The sequence below is a fragment of the Macrotis lagotis genome, chromosome 1 (genome assembly GCF_037893015.1).
Source record: "Macrotis lagotis isolate mMagLag1 chromosome 1, bilby.v1.9.chrom.fasta, whole genome shotgun sequence".
NCBI classification, from domain to species: domain Eukaryota; kingdom Metazoa; phylum Chordata; class Mammalia; order Peramelemorphia; family Peramelidae; genus Macrotis; species Macrotis lagotis.
Genome location: NC_133658.1, coordinates 114,171,298 through 114,193,406, shown reverse-complemented (window position 1 = coordinate 114,193,406; position 22,109 = coordinate 114,171,298). Strand labels below are relative to the sequence as shown.

Below are 22,109 nucleotides of genomic sequence, written 5' to 3'. Positions count from 1 at the left end.
TTTTTAGGTTTTTGCAAGGCAAATGGGGTTAAGTGGCTTGCCCAAGGCCACACAGCTAGGTAATTATTAAGTGTCTGAGACCGGATTTTGAACCCAGGTACTCTTGACTCCAGGGCCAGTGCTTTATCCACTGTGCCACCTAGCCGCCCCAAAAGTCTCATTTCTAAAATATGTAGAGAATTGAATAAAATTTATAAGTTTACAAATCATTCCCCATTTGATAAGTAGTCAAAAGATATGAATAGAAGGTTTCAGATGAAGAAATTAAAGCTATATATATATAATCAGCATATGAAATTATTACTGATTAGAGAAATGATTATTTGAACAATTATGAGACCCTACCTTATAACTATCAGATTGGCTAAGATGACAAGAAAGGAAAACAATCAATGTTGTTGAAGTTGTGGGAGGATCTGGACATTAACTGATCCAACCATTATGGAAAGCAATATGGAACTATGCCCAAAGAGCAATAACCCTGATCAGACCCTTTGACCAAGCTATACCAATATTAGAGCTATATTCAGAAGAAATCATAAAAATGTTCCAAAATATTCATAGCAGCTCTTTTTTTGCATTGGCAAAGAACTGGAAATTGAGGGTATGCTCATCAAATGGGGAATGACTGAACAAGTTATGGTTTATGAATGTTATAGAGTATCACTACTGTACAAGAAACCATGAATGGTTAGACTCTAGAGCAGAATGGAAAGAATTGTATGAACTGCTGCTGAGTGAAGAGAGCAGAATGAAGAGAACATTATACACATTAAAAATATTGTGATTTGATCAACCTTGGTGAATGCAGCAGTTCAGAGAGCTAGGACCCTGGGAGATCTATTATGGGCAATGCTATCCACATCCAGAGGAAGAAAAACAAAACAAAAAATAAATAAATAAAATTAAAAAAACCTACAGAATCTTAATGAACATTACATTCTCCTTTTTAAAAATTTCTCTTACTTTTTTTCCTTCCTATCTCATGATTTTTTCTCTTTTCCTTACTCTAATTCCTCATACAGAAAATGACTAATCTATAAACATGTTAAATTCTAATGTATACGTACAATATTCACCAGACTGTTCACCACAGAGGGGAATGGGGTGGGAAGGAAGGGTAGAAGGAAATTATGTGGCTTATAAATATGCATATGCAAATGGATGAATGTTGAAAAACTTTCATAACATGGTATCGGAAAAATGAAATATCAATTGGGAAAAACCTCAAATCATCTAAGACGTAATGAAGAAAGCAATTTTTTAAAAAATGTAATTATAAATAAAATAAGAGCTTGGTTGGAAAGAATCCGAAGGAGAATACATAAGACTAGAATAAAAGGTAGAAAAGCATTTCAATTAAAAGATTCCTTGAAAATTAGAATGGATCAAATATTAGTCAATGATTATCATAATAATAAATATTAGAACAAAAACAGCTGTTTGAAATGATATATGAAAACACATCTATCATTTAAATTAACAAAAAAAAAAAAACCCTGGAAAACAGACCAGGGAAAGAACATCTGAATTTCTAAAAACCATGATTAAAAAAAAGTCTGAATATTAGAATTCATTAAATTATAAATGAAAACAATACATTTACTTGAACCAGAAGAAAAAGTGAAAAATGTAAGAATTCACTGATCACCTTCTGACAGAAACCACCAAATGAAAACTCTCTGGAATGTCACAGGCAAAAAAATCTAGAGCTTCCAGATCAAATAAAAAAAAAATTGCATGAAGGTAGAAAGAAATAATTTAAGTACCAAAAAAAAAAAGTCAGGATCAAGCAGGACTTTGCAGAAACTAATATAAAGTAGAAAAAAATCATGCAATATGATCAAATTTACCCTGAAAGACTGAGTATAATCCCACATGGGAAAAATGACTTTGAAGAGGATTTTTTACTTCAGATTAAAAGACTAACACACTTTGAATTTCAAACACAGGAGTCAAGCGAAAACCATAAAGATAAATATATTTGGCGATTTTTAGTTCTAAAAAGTTAGAAACATTTTTATTCTAATAAGAAAGCAGAGACAAGAAACTCTTCATAATACTATTATCTCCAAGGATCATAGGAAATTAAATGAAGTTAAATGTCAACAGTTAATCACCACGTTAGGAGACTTATATGAAAATCAGGTTTATTGCAAGAGAAATGAACATTCATGTGGAACCCAAAGATTTCACAGGCTTTACAGAAGTTGGTGTGTTTGTGATGAACAACAAAAGGAGAAGAAAACAAAGGGTATGACATGGAAGGAGAAAGGTGAAGTAATCCCTCCTGAAGGAGAGGAGCAAGGTGAAGGCATTTTCTCCCCCCTTGGGAACTGCTAAACTATGAAGATCAGAAGGTCAGCTTATCTACAAAAGACCCCACCTGCTCAAGTATTTTTCTCAGTCTGGCACAGGGAAATCAACTTGAGGTATAAGCAATAAATTACGTCCTTGACAAATACTTTGGGTCCAGTGTTTTTGGAAAATATGGCAATCAAAAAAAAAAAAAAAGGAAGGGGACCCCTTAACAGTCATTAGCATCAGTAATTAAGTTTTTAACTAAGTATCTCCTACATTTTAGGCATATTCTAAGTATTGAGAATACAAAGAAAGGCAAAAATAGTTCCTTTGGTCAGTTTGTTCTGTTCTGATGGCCTTAGAAAAGACCAAAAAAAAAAAAAAAAAAGGATGATGACAGGATGATTAAAAAGGAGGTGGAATTTACTGTGTAACTTAATTGGGGTACATGGAAAGAAGAGTATATAATCATGAAAGAAGAAGTAGAGGTAGTGGACATCAATCACATGAACCTCATTTTTTTATGAACTAGACAAAGAAGAGCTGAACACAACTGTAGACACTCAGAAATAATACATTAAATTCAAAAAAAGGAAAAGTTTAGTACAGAGTAAGGGAAGAGAGGAGTTTAAATGTAATAATCTGGAAGTAAATAGGAGCAAAACAAACTCCAGCTTCAAAGTGATGTGCATGAAGGGGAGATTAAAAGGAAAGTATTTAAAAAAAACACAGGATCCACTCTAGGAAAAGAGAGGAGGAAGTAGATGTAGATTAATTATAAGATTACTAGTACTGATCTTGTCATCTCTTCAACAACTTTTTTTTTTTGGTAAATATAGTGGCAAAGGGGAAGGAAAAAAGTATCACAGTATGAGATGGAGAGAGAAAAATACACACATAATAACAGTTATAAATTTGACTATGAGTGGGTGAATTTGCACATAAAATAGAAAAAGCATAGTAGATTAGACAACAGAATCCAATAAAATATATTGTTTATAAGAAAAAAGCTTGAAGATATAAAAATAAATTAAAATAATGATTCGCAGAAAATTAAAACAAGGAGCTAGTGAAGAATTTATTATGTTTTAGGTGACATAAGAAAAAAAGCAGAGATAAGAAGCATGAGTCCAATAAAGGCAATATAGTAAAAACAAACAAGGTTAAAAGAGATAAACAGGGGAATAGTTAGGAGGTGCAAAGGAAGGAGCACCCACTATGGAGTCAGGTGGACATGAGTTCAAATCCATTCTCGGACACTTTATAGTTACCTAGCTATATGACCTTGGGCAAGTCACTTAAACGCATTGCCTTGCCAACCCCCTCCCCCCCCCAAAGAAGTGTACAGGGAAATATACTTAAATGTACAAAGACAATCAAATCATTTCAATACAAGTGTACTATATAGCATAGAAGTAATTAAATCATGCAGAGATAGCAAAACTATAAAAGCTGACTTTCAGCATGCCTTCTCAAACTTAAGACAAATCAAACAAAAAAATAAGCAAGAAGGAAATTAAGAATAGGAATCGACAAATAAAATATTTGTCTAGCACTTACTAGGAAATAGAAAGGTAAATAAATATTTCTTAGCTTCCTTAACTGGCATTCCATCTTCTTTGCCAGCTAGTTACCTTTATTAATCATATTAGGGCTTAAAGTTTTTATAAACAAAGGAAGTAGAAATATTAAATGTATTCTTTACTGATCCCAACAGAATAAAGTGACAATCATTAAAAGATTTTTTTAAAAAGGCTTCAAAAATATTTGGAGATTAACTATAGTTGTTATTTGAAAAAACTAATAAAATAGAATAGTAAATTTAATTTTAAAAGAATGTATCAAAATAAAAAATCAAAGAAGACTTAAAAAGTATGTGATTTTTAAAAATATACTTGATTAAAATTCAATAGAATTGATAACAGATGGACTTGATGAATATTTAAACATGTAGGCTGGTCTTGGGAAGAAGAGAAAGCCCTCCTCTCTTATTCCCCAAGCATGACTTATACTCATATGGCAGGCCTGGGGTAGGTCATAATACTAACTATATCTTAAACTCTCCTAGAGTGAACTATGTTATAAAGAGTTCACATCACTAAACTTAAGCTCTTCTAACTATGATGTAACTAACACTATAGTTCTTAAACCTCTATTTCTATGATTCCTACTTACATAAGATGAATTACTCATAGTATCCTTATTGACTCAAACAAAGCAATTACTAAACATTGAGGCAAAAGCAATAGGAAATAATATTTGCTCAATTTAAGGCGAAAGCAGAATAATCAAAACATCACAATTCTACCCATTAAGCTGGAGTATACTATCTCACCAATGCAAAAAGACACATAAAGTAAAGAAATCTACAGGATTGGATAACAAAGCTATTTCTTTATTAGCTGCTTCTCTTCTGCCCTTGAGTCAATGAATCAATGACAATCTTTTAGCTTATAGCTATCCTTAGTGCTGAAAAAACGGTTAAGCTCTTATTAACATAAAATATATCAATAATATATCTCTTTATGCCAAGCAATCTCCTTAAGCCAGAGGGCTATAAAACTACTCAGTTTGACATTCTGGGCAATGAAGACAAACCCAACTATCTCCTCACTCAGTGGGATTCTGCACTCTTCATTCAGCTTCTAGTAGCAAAGACTCTTCTTCAATAATCAAAATTCATAGCAAAACAGGTGAAAAAGATATTTCCTTTCTCTTTTTTTTTTCTCCTCAAAGCACAGAAAATAATAGAAGTCTATTAGGCACCCTGGAGAAATTTCCTCTCTCTGGTTGTATATGGCATGGAGAGCAAGATCAGATCTCCTTCAATTATTTTCATATCTGAAGAGTACATTCAGCTTACTCAGTTATTCTCCAAGTTGAACTGAGCAATGATTTTCTTCTGATCAGCAGGTGCCCAACAAAACAGCTGAAGAGAGTCAACATTCTATCTGAGAAACTGTTGGGTTTTTCCTGCAGACTGATTTTTATCAATGATCCTTTCACTGGTGTATTTTTTCCTGTACCTTTAAACAACTAAACTTTTGTGAAAGTAGCTTACATAAAAATAATATAAATTACTCCAAATATCATAACAAGAAATAGAAGTTTAAATAATTATTGATGCTAATAACAGAAAAATACAGTAAGTCATAAATTGATTCCCAAAGTAAAGGACCAGATGAATTTACAAGTGAATATTATCAAATATTTAAAAAAGAATTAATTTTAGTTGGTTTTTTTTTTTGCAAAGCAATGGGATTAAGTGACTTGCCCAAAGTCACCCAGCTAGGTAATTATAAGTGTCTGAGGCCAAATTTGAACACAGGTCCTCCTGCACCACCCAACTGCTCTTAAGAATTAATTTCAGCATTACACAAGCTGCTTTAAAACAGAAAAAAAAAAAGAAGGGATCTTCCTAAATTCCTTCTTCAATACAAATAGAGATGAAATGGAGAAAAATGATACAAATTATAGAGGTAAAGCAGATAAAGAAAATTATGACAATGGCTATGATGATAATAGTTAACATTTATATTAAGGATTATAATTCCTTGTTTAAATATGTTCTCTCATTTTGTTAGAAAAAACATATTAAATAAATAACGAAGCCCATATAACAACCTATAAAAATATTATATGCTCAAACCAAGTTGGATTTGTACTAGGAATTCAAGGTTGAGTCGATATTTGGAAAGCTGCAAATATAGGAGCAATATTAACAACAAAAATAAAAAAAACCACATGATCACTTCCATAAGTGAAGAAAAAGAAGTTAATTGACTTCTCTACTATCATAAAGGTACAAACTGCCAGAGGTGGGGTTTAAGCCCAACTCTAGAGTCACAGTTCCTTTTCATCGGCCAGAACTCACCCCCAGTGGGTGATGTGAGTCAGAGATCACGGAACGGATTGAGGACCGAAAGGGATATATTAAAGTTCATTGAGTCCAATTTCCTCATTTCACAGAGGAGAAAATTGAGATGTAAAGTGAGTGGTCTGCGATCACTCAGATACTAGGGCTTGCTTTGGGATATGGTGTTCCCAGTTAGGCCGGGGTTCTACATATTATTGCACACACGGTAACTTTTCGGCAGACTTGGAGCGCCGGGAACCAGATTCGAATGTAGCTGGAAAAATAGTTAACAAGTCAAAATAGCAATGAGCACAGTCAGGGACATAAGAATTGCATCCGCGCTTCTCATCGCCGCCCCGCAACGTGGTTGGGGGTGACAAGGGGAAATGAGGTCAGTTTGAGGGTTGCACCTGGAGTAGCGGACGAACCCGCCGGCCTCTCCCCACCAAGCTGCGGAGGTGCCCGGGGCATCGGCGGGTTCTCATCTTCTTCAGCTCCCGGCGGGCCCGCACCGGGCCGGGCCCGCTCTCACGTGCGGCCGCACCGGGCCGGCCTCCGCGGTCCGCTACTGCGCACGCGCGGGGAGCCCGGGCGCCCGGAGTGGATTCAAACTTCCCGCCCGCTCCCAGCAAGCCCCGCAAGGAGCGGGCCGACATGGCCGCGGCCGAGGCGGCTCTGCTGCGCCAGTGCCCGCTGCTGCTTCCCCAGAACCTGGAGAAAACCATTTACGAGGGATTCATCTCAGCTCAGGTATCCGCGCCCCCCTCCCCCCGGGGTCGGCCCCCGGGGTACGTGGAGGGACTGTTGGGTGAGGAAGCGAAGTTTGTGCGGGGAGCGGGGCGGCCTTACGGAGTTGGCTTTGGGGAAGGCGCGCGGGAGGGGTCGGCGGCGGGGGCAGACCGATGACGTCAGAGGCAGCGAACGTTCCCAAGGGGCGGGCCCGGCGCGCCTCCCCACGCCCCCTCGCTCCCTCCGCCCGCTGCAGCCGCCTTTCGGGGCGGGGCGGGGCGGCTCCTCCGGGCCGGGCCTGAACCTCCCGGGCCTCACCCGCATCTGCAGTTGGTTAAAATCCATTCAAGTGCCAGACCCTGGGGTTCAGACCCCAAATAAGGAAACTATCCGCGCCTCACCAGCTTTGGAAGGGAGCAAGCGTTTATTAAGCACCCACTGTGTGCCAGACCCTGGGGTTCAAACACCCAAATAAGTAAACTATCCACACCTCATCAGCTTTGGAAGGGAGCAAACGTTTATTAAGCACCTACTGTGTGCCAGACCCTGGGGTTCAAACCCCAAATAAGTAAACTATCCCAGCTCACCAGCTTTGGAAGGGAGCAAGCATTTATTAAGCACCTACTGTATGCCAGACCCTGGGGTTCAAACACCCAAATAAGTAAACTATCCACACCTCATCAGCTTTGGAAGGGAGCAAACGTTTATTAAGCACCTACTGTGTGCCAGACCCTGGGGTTCAAACACCCAAATAAGTAAACTATCCCAGCTCACCAGCTTTGGAAGGGAGCAAATGTTTATTAAGCACCCACTGTGTGCCAGACCCTGGGATTCAAACACCCAAATAAGGAAACTATCTGCACCTCACTAGCTTTGGAAGGGAGAAAATGTTTATTAATCACCTATGCGTTCAAACACCCAAATAAGTAAACTATCCACACCTCATCAGCTTTGGAAGGGAGCAAGCATTTATTAAGCACCTACTGTATGCCAGACCCTGGGGTTCAAACACCCAAATAAGTAAACTATCCACACCTCATCAGCTCTGGAAGGGAGCGAGCATTTATTAAGCACCTACTGTGTGCCAGACCCTGGGGCTCAAACACCCAAATAAGTAAGCTATCTGTGTGTCACTAGCTTTGGAAGGGAGCAAATGTTTATTAAGCACCCACTGTGTGCCAGACCCTGGGGTTCAAACACCCAAATAAGTAAACTACCCACACCTCATCAACTTTGGAAGGGAGCATTTATTAAGCACCTACTGTGTGCCAGACCCTGGGGTTCAAACACCCAAATGAATAAACTGTCTGCGCCTCACCAGCTTTGGAAGGGAGCAAACGTTTATTAAGCACCTACTGTGTGCCAGACCCTGGGGTTCAAACACCCAAATAAGTAAACTATCCACACCTCATCAGCTTTGGAAGGGAGCACGTATTTATTAAGCACCTACTGTGTGCCAGACCCTGGGGTTCAAGCACCCAAATAAGTAAACTATCTACACTTTACTAGCTTTGGAAGGGAGTAAGCATTTATTAAGCACCTACTGTGTTCCAGGCCTTGAACTAAGCCCTGGATAAATAGTATCTTATTTAATCCTTACAACCACCATAGAAACCAGGTGCTGTAAGGCAGAAGCCCTGATTTCTAATAGGGCCTCAGACACTTAAGCTGTGGGAGTTTTGGACAAGTACTTTTAACTTTCGCGTGCCTTGGTTTTCTCATCTGTAAAGTGAGGATGATAGTCATAGTACCTATCTCCTAGGTAGATCAATAGCATGTAAAGTGCTCTGGAAGTTTTAAAGTGCTATAGAGCCCATTAATAACATCATTGTTATTATAGTTGTGAGGATCAAATGAGTATATGTCTTTATGATGTTTAGTGTTTGTTACACAGATGTGAGCTATTATCATATATTTGCTGTTGTTTATTTGCATTCAATTCTTCATGACCCTATTTGCTGTTTTCTTGCCAAAGATACTGGAGCAGTTACCATTTCCTTTTCTAGCTTGAGACAGTGGCATCACATTTTAGTTTGCTGTTCAGCTCTAAGTAAGTTCTAAGAGTTGTCTAAATTGAGAAACTAAGGTAAAGAGAATTAAATGACTTGCCTAGGGTCACACAGCTAGTATCTGAGACTGAATTTGAACTCAGACCTTCCTGATTCCCAGCTTACCACACTCTATCCACTGTACCACCTAGCTTCCCCAATATAATATATAAAATAATTCAATCCAAGGTGTGTATTAATTGCCCTTTTTAGCTACTTCTGTTTTGGGCTCATGTACTTAGACAATTCCCCCCCATGTCCCCTTGAACATTTATTAAGTTTAAAGTACATGCTGAGATTTTGCAGTTTTGGGCTTGGGTACAAGTGTGGTAGCATTTTCATAAGGGGCTGACATAGTAGATCCAATACAGGCTTAAAGTCAGGAAAAGCTGAATACTACCTTAGAAACTGAGGGGCTTTAGGCACGTTCACTCTTTTGATCCTCAGTTTTTCTGTCTGTAAAATTAGAATAATAATACACATACCACAAATGTTGTAAAGATCAAATGACAATACTGTATATAAAATATATTGCCAGTCTTAAAGTTTTATAATAATAATAATAATAATAATTTACTAAATATAACAATAATAATTATGATTTTAGTAATGATTGCTATTTACCTAGTTCTACTACCTTGGAAGGATCACTCTAAAGATTGTGCCTTTTAGGAATTGAAAATGGCATCAGATTCTAGTTTGCTGTCTAGTTCTAATATCACATCCTCCAGTGTCTGATTCCCTTCTGGTAGATGCAATCTCTTCTTCCCCGAATTTAACTCTTGTTACTACCTGTCTCCTAGTGCTTGCCGCATGGTTATTTGTGTGTATGTTCTTTGCCCTATTAAGTTGTAAATTCCCTGTCCATCATCCATGATGCATAAAAAAATTCCACTAAATAAATATTTCAATTAAAAAAAAACTTATTAAGTCCCTCTCATGTGCATGAACTGTATAAAATACAAACACAAATGAGGCAGCTCCTGCTCACAGCTACTGAGGAGGATACAATCAATACATCCATGAGGAAGAAGACAGAAATGATTTGCAGAGTAATTTCAGGAGATAAGAGTATGAATAACTGAGTTAGATCAGCAAGGCCTTGTGTAGAAAATGGTCCCAGACTGTACTATGGAAGAATCAAGGCATTGTACCAATGTAGATGAGAACAGGATGCACCCTTGACCTGAAAAACCACTTGTAACAGCGCCAAGGCAGGAGATGGAACATCGTGCCAAGGAAAACTAGCCAGCTTATTTGACTGGAATGGTGAATACCTCAGAAAGAAGAACACGAAATAAGACAGGAGAGATGGGAAGGAGCCCATTGAGAAAGGCTTTACATTTCAGACAGAGGATTTTATAGTCTATCTTAGGAGCAAAAGAAAGCAAAAGATCTTCAAATAGGGTTGACATTGTATTAGGAATATCGGCTTGACTGTTCTGTGGAGGATGGATGGGAGAGAAAAGGAACCAGAGTCAGGGAGGTACTGTAAGAGACTGGGTGAGAAGGGCATGAATTTGTACAGAAGCTGTGACATTGAAGAGAAGGGGCCATGGATGTGGATGTGAAAGATGTGGAGATAAGGATCAATAGGTCTCAGCAACAATTTACAGATGATGGAGTCCAGAGCGCTCCAAGTTGTGAACCCGAATGACTGAGAGCATAATGATATAATGATGCCCTCAATAGAAATGGGAAAGTTGGAAGAAGAAATTGGCAGGGGCAGGTTTGTGTTAAAATATGGTGAATCTGAGGTGTGTGTGTGTGTGTGTGTGTGTGATGTCCAGGTAAAGGTGTTCAAGAGTGAGATAAAGGCTAGATAGATTTGGAGGTCCATAAAGAAATGATGATGAATCCATGGGAACTGAGAAGATTACCAAAGGACTAATGGAGAAAGAAATCAAGAAAACTCAGGACAGAGCCTTGGGAGAGAATTTTCACTCATATCCACTGGGCAGTAGTAGTATGAGGACAGTCAGTAAAGGAGACCAAGAAGGAACTGTTAGGTAGGAGGACCAAGAGAAGCAGTGTTAAAGAAGAGAGGAGAGCAGAGTGTCCAGGAAGGCAGAACTGATTGAAAGTGGTCAAGAAGGATAAGAAGAGAAAGGCAGTTGAATGGAATTAGCCTTTAATAGAGTGTAGGTAAGAAATGATACTTATTTACTCTATGATATTTTCACATGCTATTATTAGGTATAAGACTAGGAGAAAAGGGGATAAATGACCTGTCAGAATATTCTGCTTATTCTTCCAGTGATGATGTTAGACAAACTAGGAGAATTGTATCTGAACTCAGATTTGTGTTTGAATTCAAAGTTTTCCATTTTCTGCCAATGTGGTCTTGGACGAGGCCACTTAATCTCTCTAATTCTCCATTTCCTCATCCTAAAAGTAAATTCAGTGATCTCTAAGGTTACTTTCAGGATCTATATTCTGTGGTATTTGTTGTGACTAATATATAGATAGATATGATATGATATAATATTGTAGTACATTACAGTGGTGGTAGAAAGACTATTCAGGGATCAATAAATATGTCACCATCTATACTATACAATGTCAATTCCATTTTACTGCCATCAATAGTGAAGGTTATATAATTCATTAAATATTTAATATATGTGAAGTGAAGGTCCTTTTTTTTTTAGGTTTTTTCAAGGCAAATGGGGTTAAGTGGCTTGCCCAAGGCCACACAGGTAATTATTAAGTGTCTGAGGCCATATTTGAACTCAGGTACTCCTGACTTCAGGGCCAGTCCTCTAGCCACTGCACCACCTAGTCACCCCTAGTGATGGTACTTTTGAAGAATTGACTTAACTTCTCTGCTCCTCAGTTTCCTTCTCCATAAACTAAAGGGTTAAATGAGCTTCTCTCCAAATCTAGCATCTTGAATCCTATCACTTGTTTTCCTTTAAAAAAAAATCTACAATATTGATGTCTTTTGTTTTTTTGCATCTTGTTCTTTTCTGAACACTTTCTTTAGCTCTTAGAATACTGCCTTGCATAGGAGGTGGGTGCTTAATAAATAATTGTTGACTTTATGAAAATTAAAAAAAAAGAAAAGGGGGAAGGGAGCAGTATAGCAATACCAACCAACACATCATCTCTGTCTGGAAGAATATTCAATATTCCACAGGCACAATCGCCACCTCTGCAAGACAGGGAGAGAGAGAGACATTTTCTCATCTGTACTCTAGAAAGAACCAAGCTTGCTCATCATAAATGATGTGGCATTGAATTTCTTTTTATTGTTCTTTCTGATTCTGTTGTTGTCATTATGCTTGTTGTTCCTGGTTCTATTTCACGATGCATCAATTAATATGTCCTCCCATGCCTCTCTGAACTCTTCATATTTATTGTTTTTTTGTGGTGAAAAAATATTCCACTACATTCATAAAGCACCTAACACCAGCAATTTTTTAAACACGAACCTGGAAATTTAAGAAATAAATAATCCTTTTAGACCTATCTTGAGTCATTTTTATCAAAACATGTAGAATTTGCGAAGAGGTGGTAATGCTCACCATTTCATTTCAGTTTTCAGAAGACTTTGAACAGAAAATGCTAGCAGAAGCAATTTAGTTAATACCTCCCATTAAGTCTGATTATAAACAACTTGTTGAAGATGATGAAGAGAGGGAATTCCCATTAAGGCAAGGGTTTAATTGGATGACCTCTGAGGTCTCTCTCACGTAGGATGTTTTATATAAATAAAACCCCTCACCTCCATAAAAGCTCACTGTATTCCTTTTGATAGTATTTTCTTAGGATTTTGACAACAGCCATAATTCAGGTCTATATATACAAATCAACAATTACTCTTATGAGGCAAAAAACAAATTCAGGGACATTGATAGTATAGAAGTGAAATGGTGTAAAGTTATGGTTTAAAAGAGGAATTTTGGGATTTATTATCACAGAATCACAGATTGTTTTCAATTAGAAAGGACTTTGGTGCTTACCTAATAAAATTAATGACTAAAATGAATTCTTGCTATAATACATCCTATATATTCATATACTTGTGAGGGAACAAGGGAACACCCACTACCTCAAAGCATTCCATTCTACTTTTGACTTCTATTTGTTAGCAAATCAAAATTCTCTTTGAGTTTCTTTTATCCATTGATGTTTCATCTGCCTTCTTGGGGCCATGAAGAACAAGTCTAATTGATCTTCCACATGATTATCATTTTTTTGTCCTTGCAGTTGACTTCCATGTCCCTCTTAGCTTTCACTTTGAATTGAATCTCATATAGCTTGGACCCAAAGCTTTTCACTATGTAGATTGTTTTCCTTTGACCATTCTTCAATTTTTTAGTGTTTTTTTTCCCTAAATTGTAGTGCCCAGAACTGAACTTGAATGTTTTTGAGTAATGGCAAAGTCTAGAGTATTACTATACCAATTGTGTGGGTATCAGGAATGGAGCTGAGGAAGTTAAGGAAGGGAAGGACCAGGGTGTTAGAGAAGTTATTATTGTAAATACTGATGTTGCTTAGTGAATTGGGTAGGGAAGAGCAAAACTTTGACTAAAAAGAGTAATTTCTAATTACCATAGAATTAGAGGAACAAATTTGTGTTTCCTTGAAACACAGAAGAGCCAACTTTTGAGAATTTCCTTGATTTGAAAGTTAATTGCGGAGTTGGTTGCTCACTTTGAAAGAATTGGGATCTTCTTTTTTTTTAAGTAATGGAATAAACTGTTGTAGTATCATAGTTATACTAATTTCCATTGAACTCTCTAATTCCTGACTGTTCTTATCTGTATGTGTAGTGTATGTCTGTAAAGTTAGGTTAAAGTTACTACATAATACCTTTTAGTGCCTTAATGAAATAGTGAATCCTTGTTATTTGACCTTTTAAAAAGGTCAGAAGTACGTTTTGTTTCATTTTTAAAGGCCATTTAAATGTAATAAAAGTACTATAATATTACTGTGAAAGTAAAGGTTATAGGGTACATTTAATTGTGTTCCTCTATTTTAAAAACTGCTTTAAGGGAGATTGTTCAAAATTTCCATCTGGCAAAGTGAACTTATATTAATTGTTTTTGGGGAATTTTTTTACTCTTATTTTTCATTTAATACTGTTGAAGTAAAAGATTATGTTACTGTTTGTCTTTTTCTTTACTCAAATTTCATTTTTTTATCCTGCTTAAACTGCTTACTGGTTCATTTCCTCAAGATAGCATAACTCTGGTTTCATTTTTAGAGAATGGTTTCCCTCCCTCCCTACTTCCTATCAGAAATATCTAAACAAAGACTATAGGCGTGTGTGTGTGTGTGTGTGTGTGTGTGTGTGTGTGTGTATACTTACCTTTATTTATGTAATTATCAACAAATAGTTGTTTAGTCTATTGACAAAGCTATCTATAGTGGCCTAAAAATATTAATGTAGTGAAACTCTAAAACCACATTGACTTTTTTTTAGGCAAGGAGACAGTTATTCTCTCACACATGGATAGTAAATATTCAGCTAAATGCTTTTATAAGTTAGTGATGCCCATCAGAATGGCTACTATGACAAAAAAAGGAAAATGATGAATGTTGGAGAGGATGTGAGAAAATTGGATTGTTAATGTATTGTTATTGGAGTTGTGAACTGATCCAACTATTTGAGAAAGCAATTTGGAACTATCCAAAAGGGCTACAAAACTGACCATACCTTCTGATACAACAATATTGTTGCTAGGTCTATATTCCCAATGATATCCAAAAATAGGGAAAAGAAACTATTTGTAAAAAAAATAGTTATAGCAGCTCATTTTTTTTTTAGTGGCTAAGAATTAGAAATAAAGGGATGCCCATCAATTGGCGAATGACTAAGCTACTGTGGTATAAGATTGTAATGGATTATTATTGTGCTGTAAGACATAAGATTATTTACAAGTAGCATGATGGGAAAAAAAACAAAACAAAACCTGGAAAGACTTCTAGAATTAATGCATAGTGAAGTGAACAGAACCAAGAAAATGTTGTACACAGTAACAGCAACATTATTTAGTGAAGAACTATAAAAGACTTCCTTATTCTTAGCAATACAGTGATCCAAGACAATCCCAAAAGACTAATGATGAAGCTGATATTGTTTGGATATAGTCTGAAGCATGCTGTTTCTCACTTCCTTTCATTTTTTTCCTGTTTATTTGGATCTTCTTTATATTATTTTTTTTTTAGGTTTTTTCCAAGGCAAATGGGGTTAAAGTGGCTTGCCCAAGGCCACACAGCTAGGTCAATATTAAGTGTCTGAGACGGGATTTGAACCCAGGTACTCCTGACTCCAGGGCTGGTGCTTTATCCACTGCGCCACCTAGCCACCCCTTATTTTGGATCTTCTTGTACAAAATGACTAATAAGGAAATGCTTTCCATTTAAAAAGAGTTAATGATAGCATTTCTAGTAATAGTCTACTGAAAAGGCAATAATTTCTTCTCTTGGGAGCTCTATATGTCAATGACATTGCAGGTCTAATCCCTAAGACATATGTGTGTGTGTGTGTGTATGCATGCTCTATCATCTTTACCTGTCTGAATCTCTATAGATATCTCTCTTCTAGGAATTATTTATTGCTCTCTGTAATCCTAACAATGTGACAGATGCCTGAGTGAAAATTAGAAAAAAATGATCACTTCTGGCTCAGGTGGAGGAGGGTCAAGAAGGACACCAGGGAAGGGGCTTGTGCCTGAGCAGTTCAAGGATGGCTCACATGGTGGAGAAAGATATTTTAGGTTCAGGGAACAGGCATAAAGGCAAAAAGCACAAAAAAGAATTCAGGAATGGTAATTAATATAATTTGGACAGAGGGTCATATCCATGGAGGAGAGAGTGGGAAATAAAAGTAGAAAGGCAAAGATTGAGATCAGATTGTTAAAGACCTTAAATGACTAGTTAAAGGGTCTTGACTTTATTCAGAATGCTGGGAACAGGTGGTTCCATAGAGAGCAATGGAAAGTTTTAGAGTAGGTCAAAGAATTGGAACTGTGGTTTAGGAATATTAGTGTATCAGAAGTTTTTAGTATAGATTGAAGTGGGAGTGAATTTAAAGGAAAATAAATTAGGTATTAGACTTAAAAGTCTAAGCTAATAGCTTAGATTAATAAGAAGAAAACTAAGAGTCTAAATTAATAAGACTAAGCAACAGGAATTGTGGGCCTAAACTAGAATGGTGTCAGAGGGAATAGATGAATACTAGAAATATCTTGGATGTAAACATTTTGGCAAGTGTTTAAATTTGTGGGGTGAGAGAAGGGGAAAGGAGTGAAACACAAATATGAACTTTTAATACTATGTGATGTGGTGATGTCATCAAAAAGCCAGAAGAAGCTGGCTTTGAAGGAAATCAGTCAGTGTTTATTAACCACTTTGTATGAGCCAACACATGAGGAACACAGAGAAAAAAGTGCAATAGTCCTTGTTCTGAGAGACTTACATTTAAATGGAGGAGGCAAAACATGATTAAGACTTAAATACAGAATATACCACATAAATAAAAAGTGACTATGGGGAAAAAAAGTACTAATAATAGAAATATGGGTGAGGGTTAAACTGAGGCTGCAGGAAGCAAGGGAAACCACCAGAAGGAAGAGAGGAGCAAATGTGCTTGGATTGCAGAGTAAGAGGAGAACAAGTTCTAAGAAGATTAGAAAAGTAGAAAAGGTTACAAAGAGATTTAAATAAGAAATAGAGGAGTTTATATGTTATCCTGTAGACAACAGAATGCCACTAGAGTTTGTTAAGCAAGAGGATGATGATATGATCAGACCCAAAAATCATTTTGGCTGCCTTATGTGTATAGGTTGGAGAAGGTAGAGACTTGAGGCAGGGATGTCTCCCTGCTATATGATGCTATAGAATTAACATTGAAAGGTTGTAAGGTGATAAGTGAACTAGGATGATAACAGTGAGTGGAGAAGCAGGGATGGATTTGCAGGTATTTAAGAGAGATGCTATAGAACTTGATAACTGATTGGATATGTCTTATGAGGAAGAGTGAGGAGTTGAGGGAGACACCAAGTGAATGGGAGCGTGGTAGTGCCTTCTGTAGTGATAGGAAAGCTAAGAAGAGGTCTGGGTTTGGAGGAAAATGAAAAGTTTTGCTTTGGACATATTGGATCTGAGACATCTCATAGTTTATGCTGTAAGATGAGCTCAGAAGACAAGCTTGAAGTAGATATGTAGATCTAGGAACTGGAGTTACCTATGTAGCAATAGTAATCAAATCCTTGGGAACTATTGAGATCACCAACTACTCAATAGAAGAGAAGAGAAGAATAAAGAAGAAATCCAGAGAAAAACCTTGAGGTATTCCCAGAGGGATAAGTTATATAAGGGCTATTATCTGAATAATGAATCAACATGGAGATTGGGAAGTAGTCAGACAGGAAGAACGCAGAGAGAGCACTGGCCTGAAAACCCAGAGTGGAGAGGCATACAAAAAGCTACAGTGTCATCTGCTTTGGAGAGATCAGGGGATGACGATTGAGAATAGGATACTATTAGTTTTGTCAATTTGGAGACCATTGGGGAGAGCAGTTTCAACTGTGGAAAGATGATTTCAGTTTTCACTATCTTGAGTCCAAAAGGGTGGTGTCATATGTTGGTAAATGTTTGTATTGGACAGTTGGAACTGTGGGATTAAAAAACTAGAATAATTAAATAAATTGTGGTATATCAATTACTGGCATGTTATGCCAGGAGAAAGGAGGAAATACATTGTTTCAGAAGAAAATGGGAAGGTCTTAATGATCTGATGCAGAATGAAATGCACAGATCCAGAAAAACATTTTATTCAAGGAAAACAATATTATAGGTAAAAGCAACTTTGAGAGACTTTTTTTTGCTGGCCAGTCATTTCAGTCATGTTCAGCTCTTTGTGATCCCTTTTGGGGTTTTCAGTGGAGTAGGTTTCCATTTTCTCCTCTAGCTCCTCTTACAGATGAGGAAACTGAGGCAAGCATAGTGAAGTGACTCATCCAGAGACATATAGCTGGAAAGTGTCTAAGGACAGATTTGAACGCAAGAAGATGAATCTTCCTGACTTCAGGCTCCACACTATTCACTGTGCCAGATATTTGTTCCTTGAGAGATTTAAGAACTCTAATTAATGCAATGATAAACCCAGAGTCAAGAGAACTGAAGATGAATCATACCTCTCATTTCTTGCCAAAGGAGCAATAGATTTAAAATATATAGTGAGCCATGAATATTTGTATATGACCAATTTGGAAATTTGTTTTGCTGAATTGTGTACATTTAATTTGAGAGGTATTTTTTGCTATTGTTTATCTGTTAGGGGAACAAGAGGAGGAAGAAATAATACATGTATGTAAATATTAATTTAAAAAAGGAAATGTGAGGATAAAGTTGAAGATAAAAATTTAACACAGTATATATTATTTGTAAATCTTGTATATATAAGCAACCATTAAAGCATGGGCCTGTAAGCCTGTTGAGAGAGAGAGAGAAAATCTTTGAGACTTTTTTGTTGTTGTTGTTGTTGTTGTTGCTTATTCATATGTATTAGTTCCTTGGATGAGGTTGCAAGTATCTACTTTAGGGGTGTCAGAATAACACTTCTTAGACACTCTGGAACAAATACCAGAGCACTGCTTCTTGGCTTGGGGTGATTTGCTCAAGGTCATGGGAAAGTTTTAAACCCAGGTTCTCCAGTTCCAGGGCCAGTTTTTTTCTACCATACCATACTGTTCTTCACAAAAATTCTTTTATCTCCAATTTTTTTTTAGGTTTTTGCAAGGCGAATGGGGTTGTGGCTTGCCCGAGGCCACACAACTAGGTAATTATTAAGTGTCTGAGGCCAGATTTGAACTCAGGTACTCCTGACTCCAGGGCCGGTGCTCTTATCCACTGTGCCACCTAGCCGCCCCTTCTCCAAATTTTTTTCCAGAATTTTCTCAAAGATGACAGTCAACTTTTTTAGTCTCACAAATTTATTCTGATAGCTTCTTGCTATAATAAAAATATAATTTCATGCTTAGAAAGATGGAGGAAGAAGAGAAATTTGTTTTTCTGGACCTGATTCTTATGAAAAATCAAGAAAACTGTCTGATAAAGTAGGAACAATGGTGACCTTGAGGAGAAGTGATTATTCCAGGAAAAGATGTTGAGGAAAGCTGACGTTCATCCCAGATTTTTAGAAGGTGAGAGATAAGGTGCCTTTAACTAACATTTTTTTTAATGGGTAGTTAGCCTAAGAAGGATGGTATATCTCAAAAAATCAAATTCTGAGGGCTGTAATAGAAGCAATTTTGAAGGAAAGAAAGGAGGCAATGTTTACATATAGAGAACATATAAGCTGAATTAGATTTTTAGAAAGACATGTTAAAAAGAAGCAAGCAAGAATGGAAATAGATATGTGACATAGTCTTTTAAAAATAGTATAGGTAGACCTAAAACTGAGTCCATTGGCAACACATGCCGATGGTGATTGTTTTTTGTATTTTATTATATTGGGAAGAAAAATGGAACAATGCTCAGAATGAACAGATCCATGATAACTGAGAAAATGCATAACAACTCAATTTTTATTTTGTTTATATTTTCACTTTCTAACTATTGAACTAAAAAGAGCAGATGAAAAATAGCTAATAGTTTGTCCATTAGCTTTCCTAATGACTTTAGATCAGTGACTCCAAATAAACTATGTTCCAAGATGCTTAAAGAACTGACTATGAGTTGCTTTCAGTGATTTTTGAAGATCATGGATGATGGGGGAAAAAAAACTTAAAAAAAACATTTCTCTATGTTAATGAAATACTCAGTTTTTGGTCTTTAAATGGAGATAGATAATGAAGACTAGGAGGTCTGGGGAGGGGCACATGACTCATTTAAAAAAAATTAAAAGGAAGATAATGAGATCTGCAAAATAAAGACCAATGAAGTTAATTTCAATTACCAGGCATTAAAGGGACTCTGATCATTTAGATTCTAGAAATGATATCAACAACTATCATCAAAAACAAGACATCACATTTTAACTTGATTTTCTTCCTTTTTTTATTTTTTGACAGGGTTATTAGACTGGTAGGCATGAGAATGTGGTATACTTGTAGTTTCCTTGATTTTTAGCAAACCTTTAATAAAGTTTGTAGGAGATAAACAGTTTGGTGTATTCAGAAATGGTTGAGTGACCAAACCAGTTATTAATAATATGTTAACATGAAAGGACTTCTCTGGTGAAGTGTATCTTCTTGACTTCATGCTATTTATTTTTAATGAACATTCCTTCAGGAATTACTTCTTGTTTACACTCTATACAGTTTATATATGGAGGAGTGTTGTTTGCATCTTATTTGCCAATTAGAATGCGAACTTCTGCTGGGAATACCACTGATTTAAAACATTGATGGTATACTTATAAAATTGTTCATTTTATAAATGATGTCATTGTAAAAGTCACTATTCTGGTTCTATCTACTTCGCTCTGTATCACTTTATATAAGACTTTATATTTCTATTTCTCTTGAAATCATCTACTACATCTACTGCATCAGATGCACTCATATTCAGCCATTTTTCTAATTGATGGGCATATATGCATATATTATATATATTTATATATAATAGGACCTCTTCCTTTTTTTTCTGCTCACTTTTAGTATAACATGAAGGGAATAGAGCATATACTGCTAGACCTATACCCAAGAGCCACATACTATTTATTAACTTTCTGTAGATAATTCTAGATTACTTTCCAACTGTGCAACAACGTGCCCGATTTCCCTCAGCCCCTCTGACATTTATCATTTTTGTCCTCTTTGCCATTCTGATGGCTATGAGATGGAAACTCAGATCTGTTTTAATTTGCATTTCTTTAATTAATGATTTGGGGCATTCTTTCATATCACTATAGATTGTCTTATTTCTTCCTTTGAGAACTGTGTATCCATCACCTTAGACTATTCATCAACTGGGAACTGTTCTTATAAATTTGAATCAGTTACTTATGTCTCTTAGAAATGAAACTTTTATTTGAGAAATTTGCTGTAATTTGTTTCCCTTTTAATCTTAACTTTTTTTAGATTTGCTTGTGCTAAACCTTTTTAATGTTTTGTAATCAAAATGTATTTTATTTTCTGTGATCCTCTATTCTTACTAATGGTCAAGGAACTTTTATCTAATCCTTAAATCTGATAAGATTTTTTTCCCTGTGTTTTTGAGATTTGATTATGAGCTGACTTTTTATAACTAGGTCACATACTCATTTTATATAAGATGTGAAGTGTTGGTATAAGTCTAATTTCTTTCATACATCTCTCCAAGTGTCTCTGTTTTTGAGATCTGAAGCAGCTTGATGGTATGGTGGATAGAGACCTGGAATCAGGAAGACTTCAAACTTGTCCTTACACTAGCCAGTTCCCTCCACTATAAAAGGAGGGTAATAGTACCTTTCTTAAAGGGTTAATGTTTAGCACAATGCCTAGCTTTTGGTAAATGTTATGTAAATGATTATTCCTTACTCCTGTCTTCCTTACACCAATAAACGGAAGATTGGAGTCTTTATATTTATCAAATATTAGTGTATGAGCAGTATAACTAATATATATTATATATCTAATCTGTTCTACTGTTGATCTCTATTTTTTTAAACCAGTAACAAAATGTTTTAATAATTATTACTGTGTAATATAGTTTGAGATCTGGCACTGCTAGTTTATGTATCAAGACCATAATTGTGTCATGGAAAAAAAAAACTTTTAGTATTTCTTCTTTTGATTTTGGTAAACAATTTACCTAATGGAATAAATCATTATTTAAATATTTGATAGAACTCATTTGTGATTCTATCTGGCCCTGAAATTTTTTCTAAGTTCATTTGTGGTTTATTCAACTTTTCCTTGGTTGTTGGTTTATTAAACATTATTTCTTGTTTTGTTAATTTGAATATTTTATGTTTTTTATAAACATTCATTTATTTTTAAATTGTCAGTTTTTTGATATGTAATTGGGCAAAATAGTTTCTAATACTAACCATTCTTCATTTTTTATGAATTTTTCCTCTTTTCATTTTTGATAATTTAGATTTCTTTTTAATCAAATTAGTTAAGATTTCTCCATTTTATTGTGGATTTTTTAAAGCTTCTATTTTTATTTATTTTAGTATAGGCTTTAGTTTTTTTACTACTTTTTTCTTTAATTATCAAGATTTCTTTTTAAAT

At 36.0% G+C, this 22,109-nt stretch overlaps 1 protein-coding gene across 3 annotated transcripts in view; it reads left to right on the top strand.

Moving 5' to 3' along the window:
* The first annotated feature begins 6,767 nt into the window (after window positions 1-6,767).
* The window catches only part of FANCL (FA complementation group L), a 102,227-nt gene continuing 86,885 nt past the window's right edge, over window positions 6,768-22,109 (top strand). For all 3 annotated transcript variants that reach the window (XM_074206608.1, XM_074206617.1, XM_074206600.1), the window contains exon 1: window positions 6,768-6,907. In XM_074206608.1, the coding sequence (XP_074062709.1) occupies window positions 6,812-6,907 (96 nt within the window). In that variant the 5' untranslated portion in view covers window positions 6,768-6,811. The remainder of the gene's footprint in view (window positions 6,908-22,109) is intronic.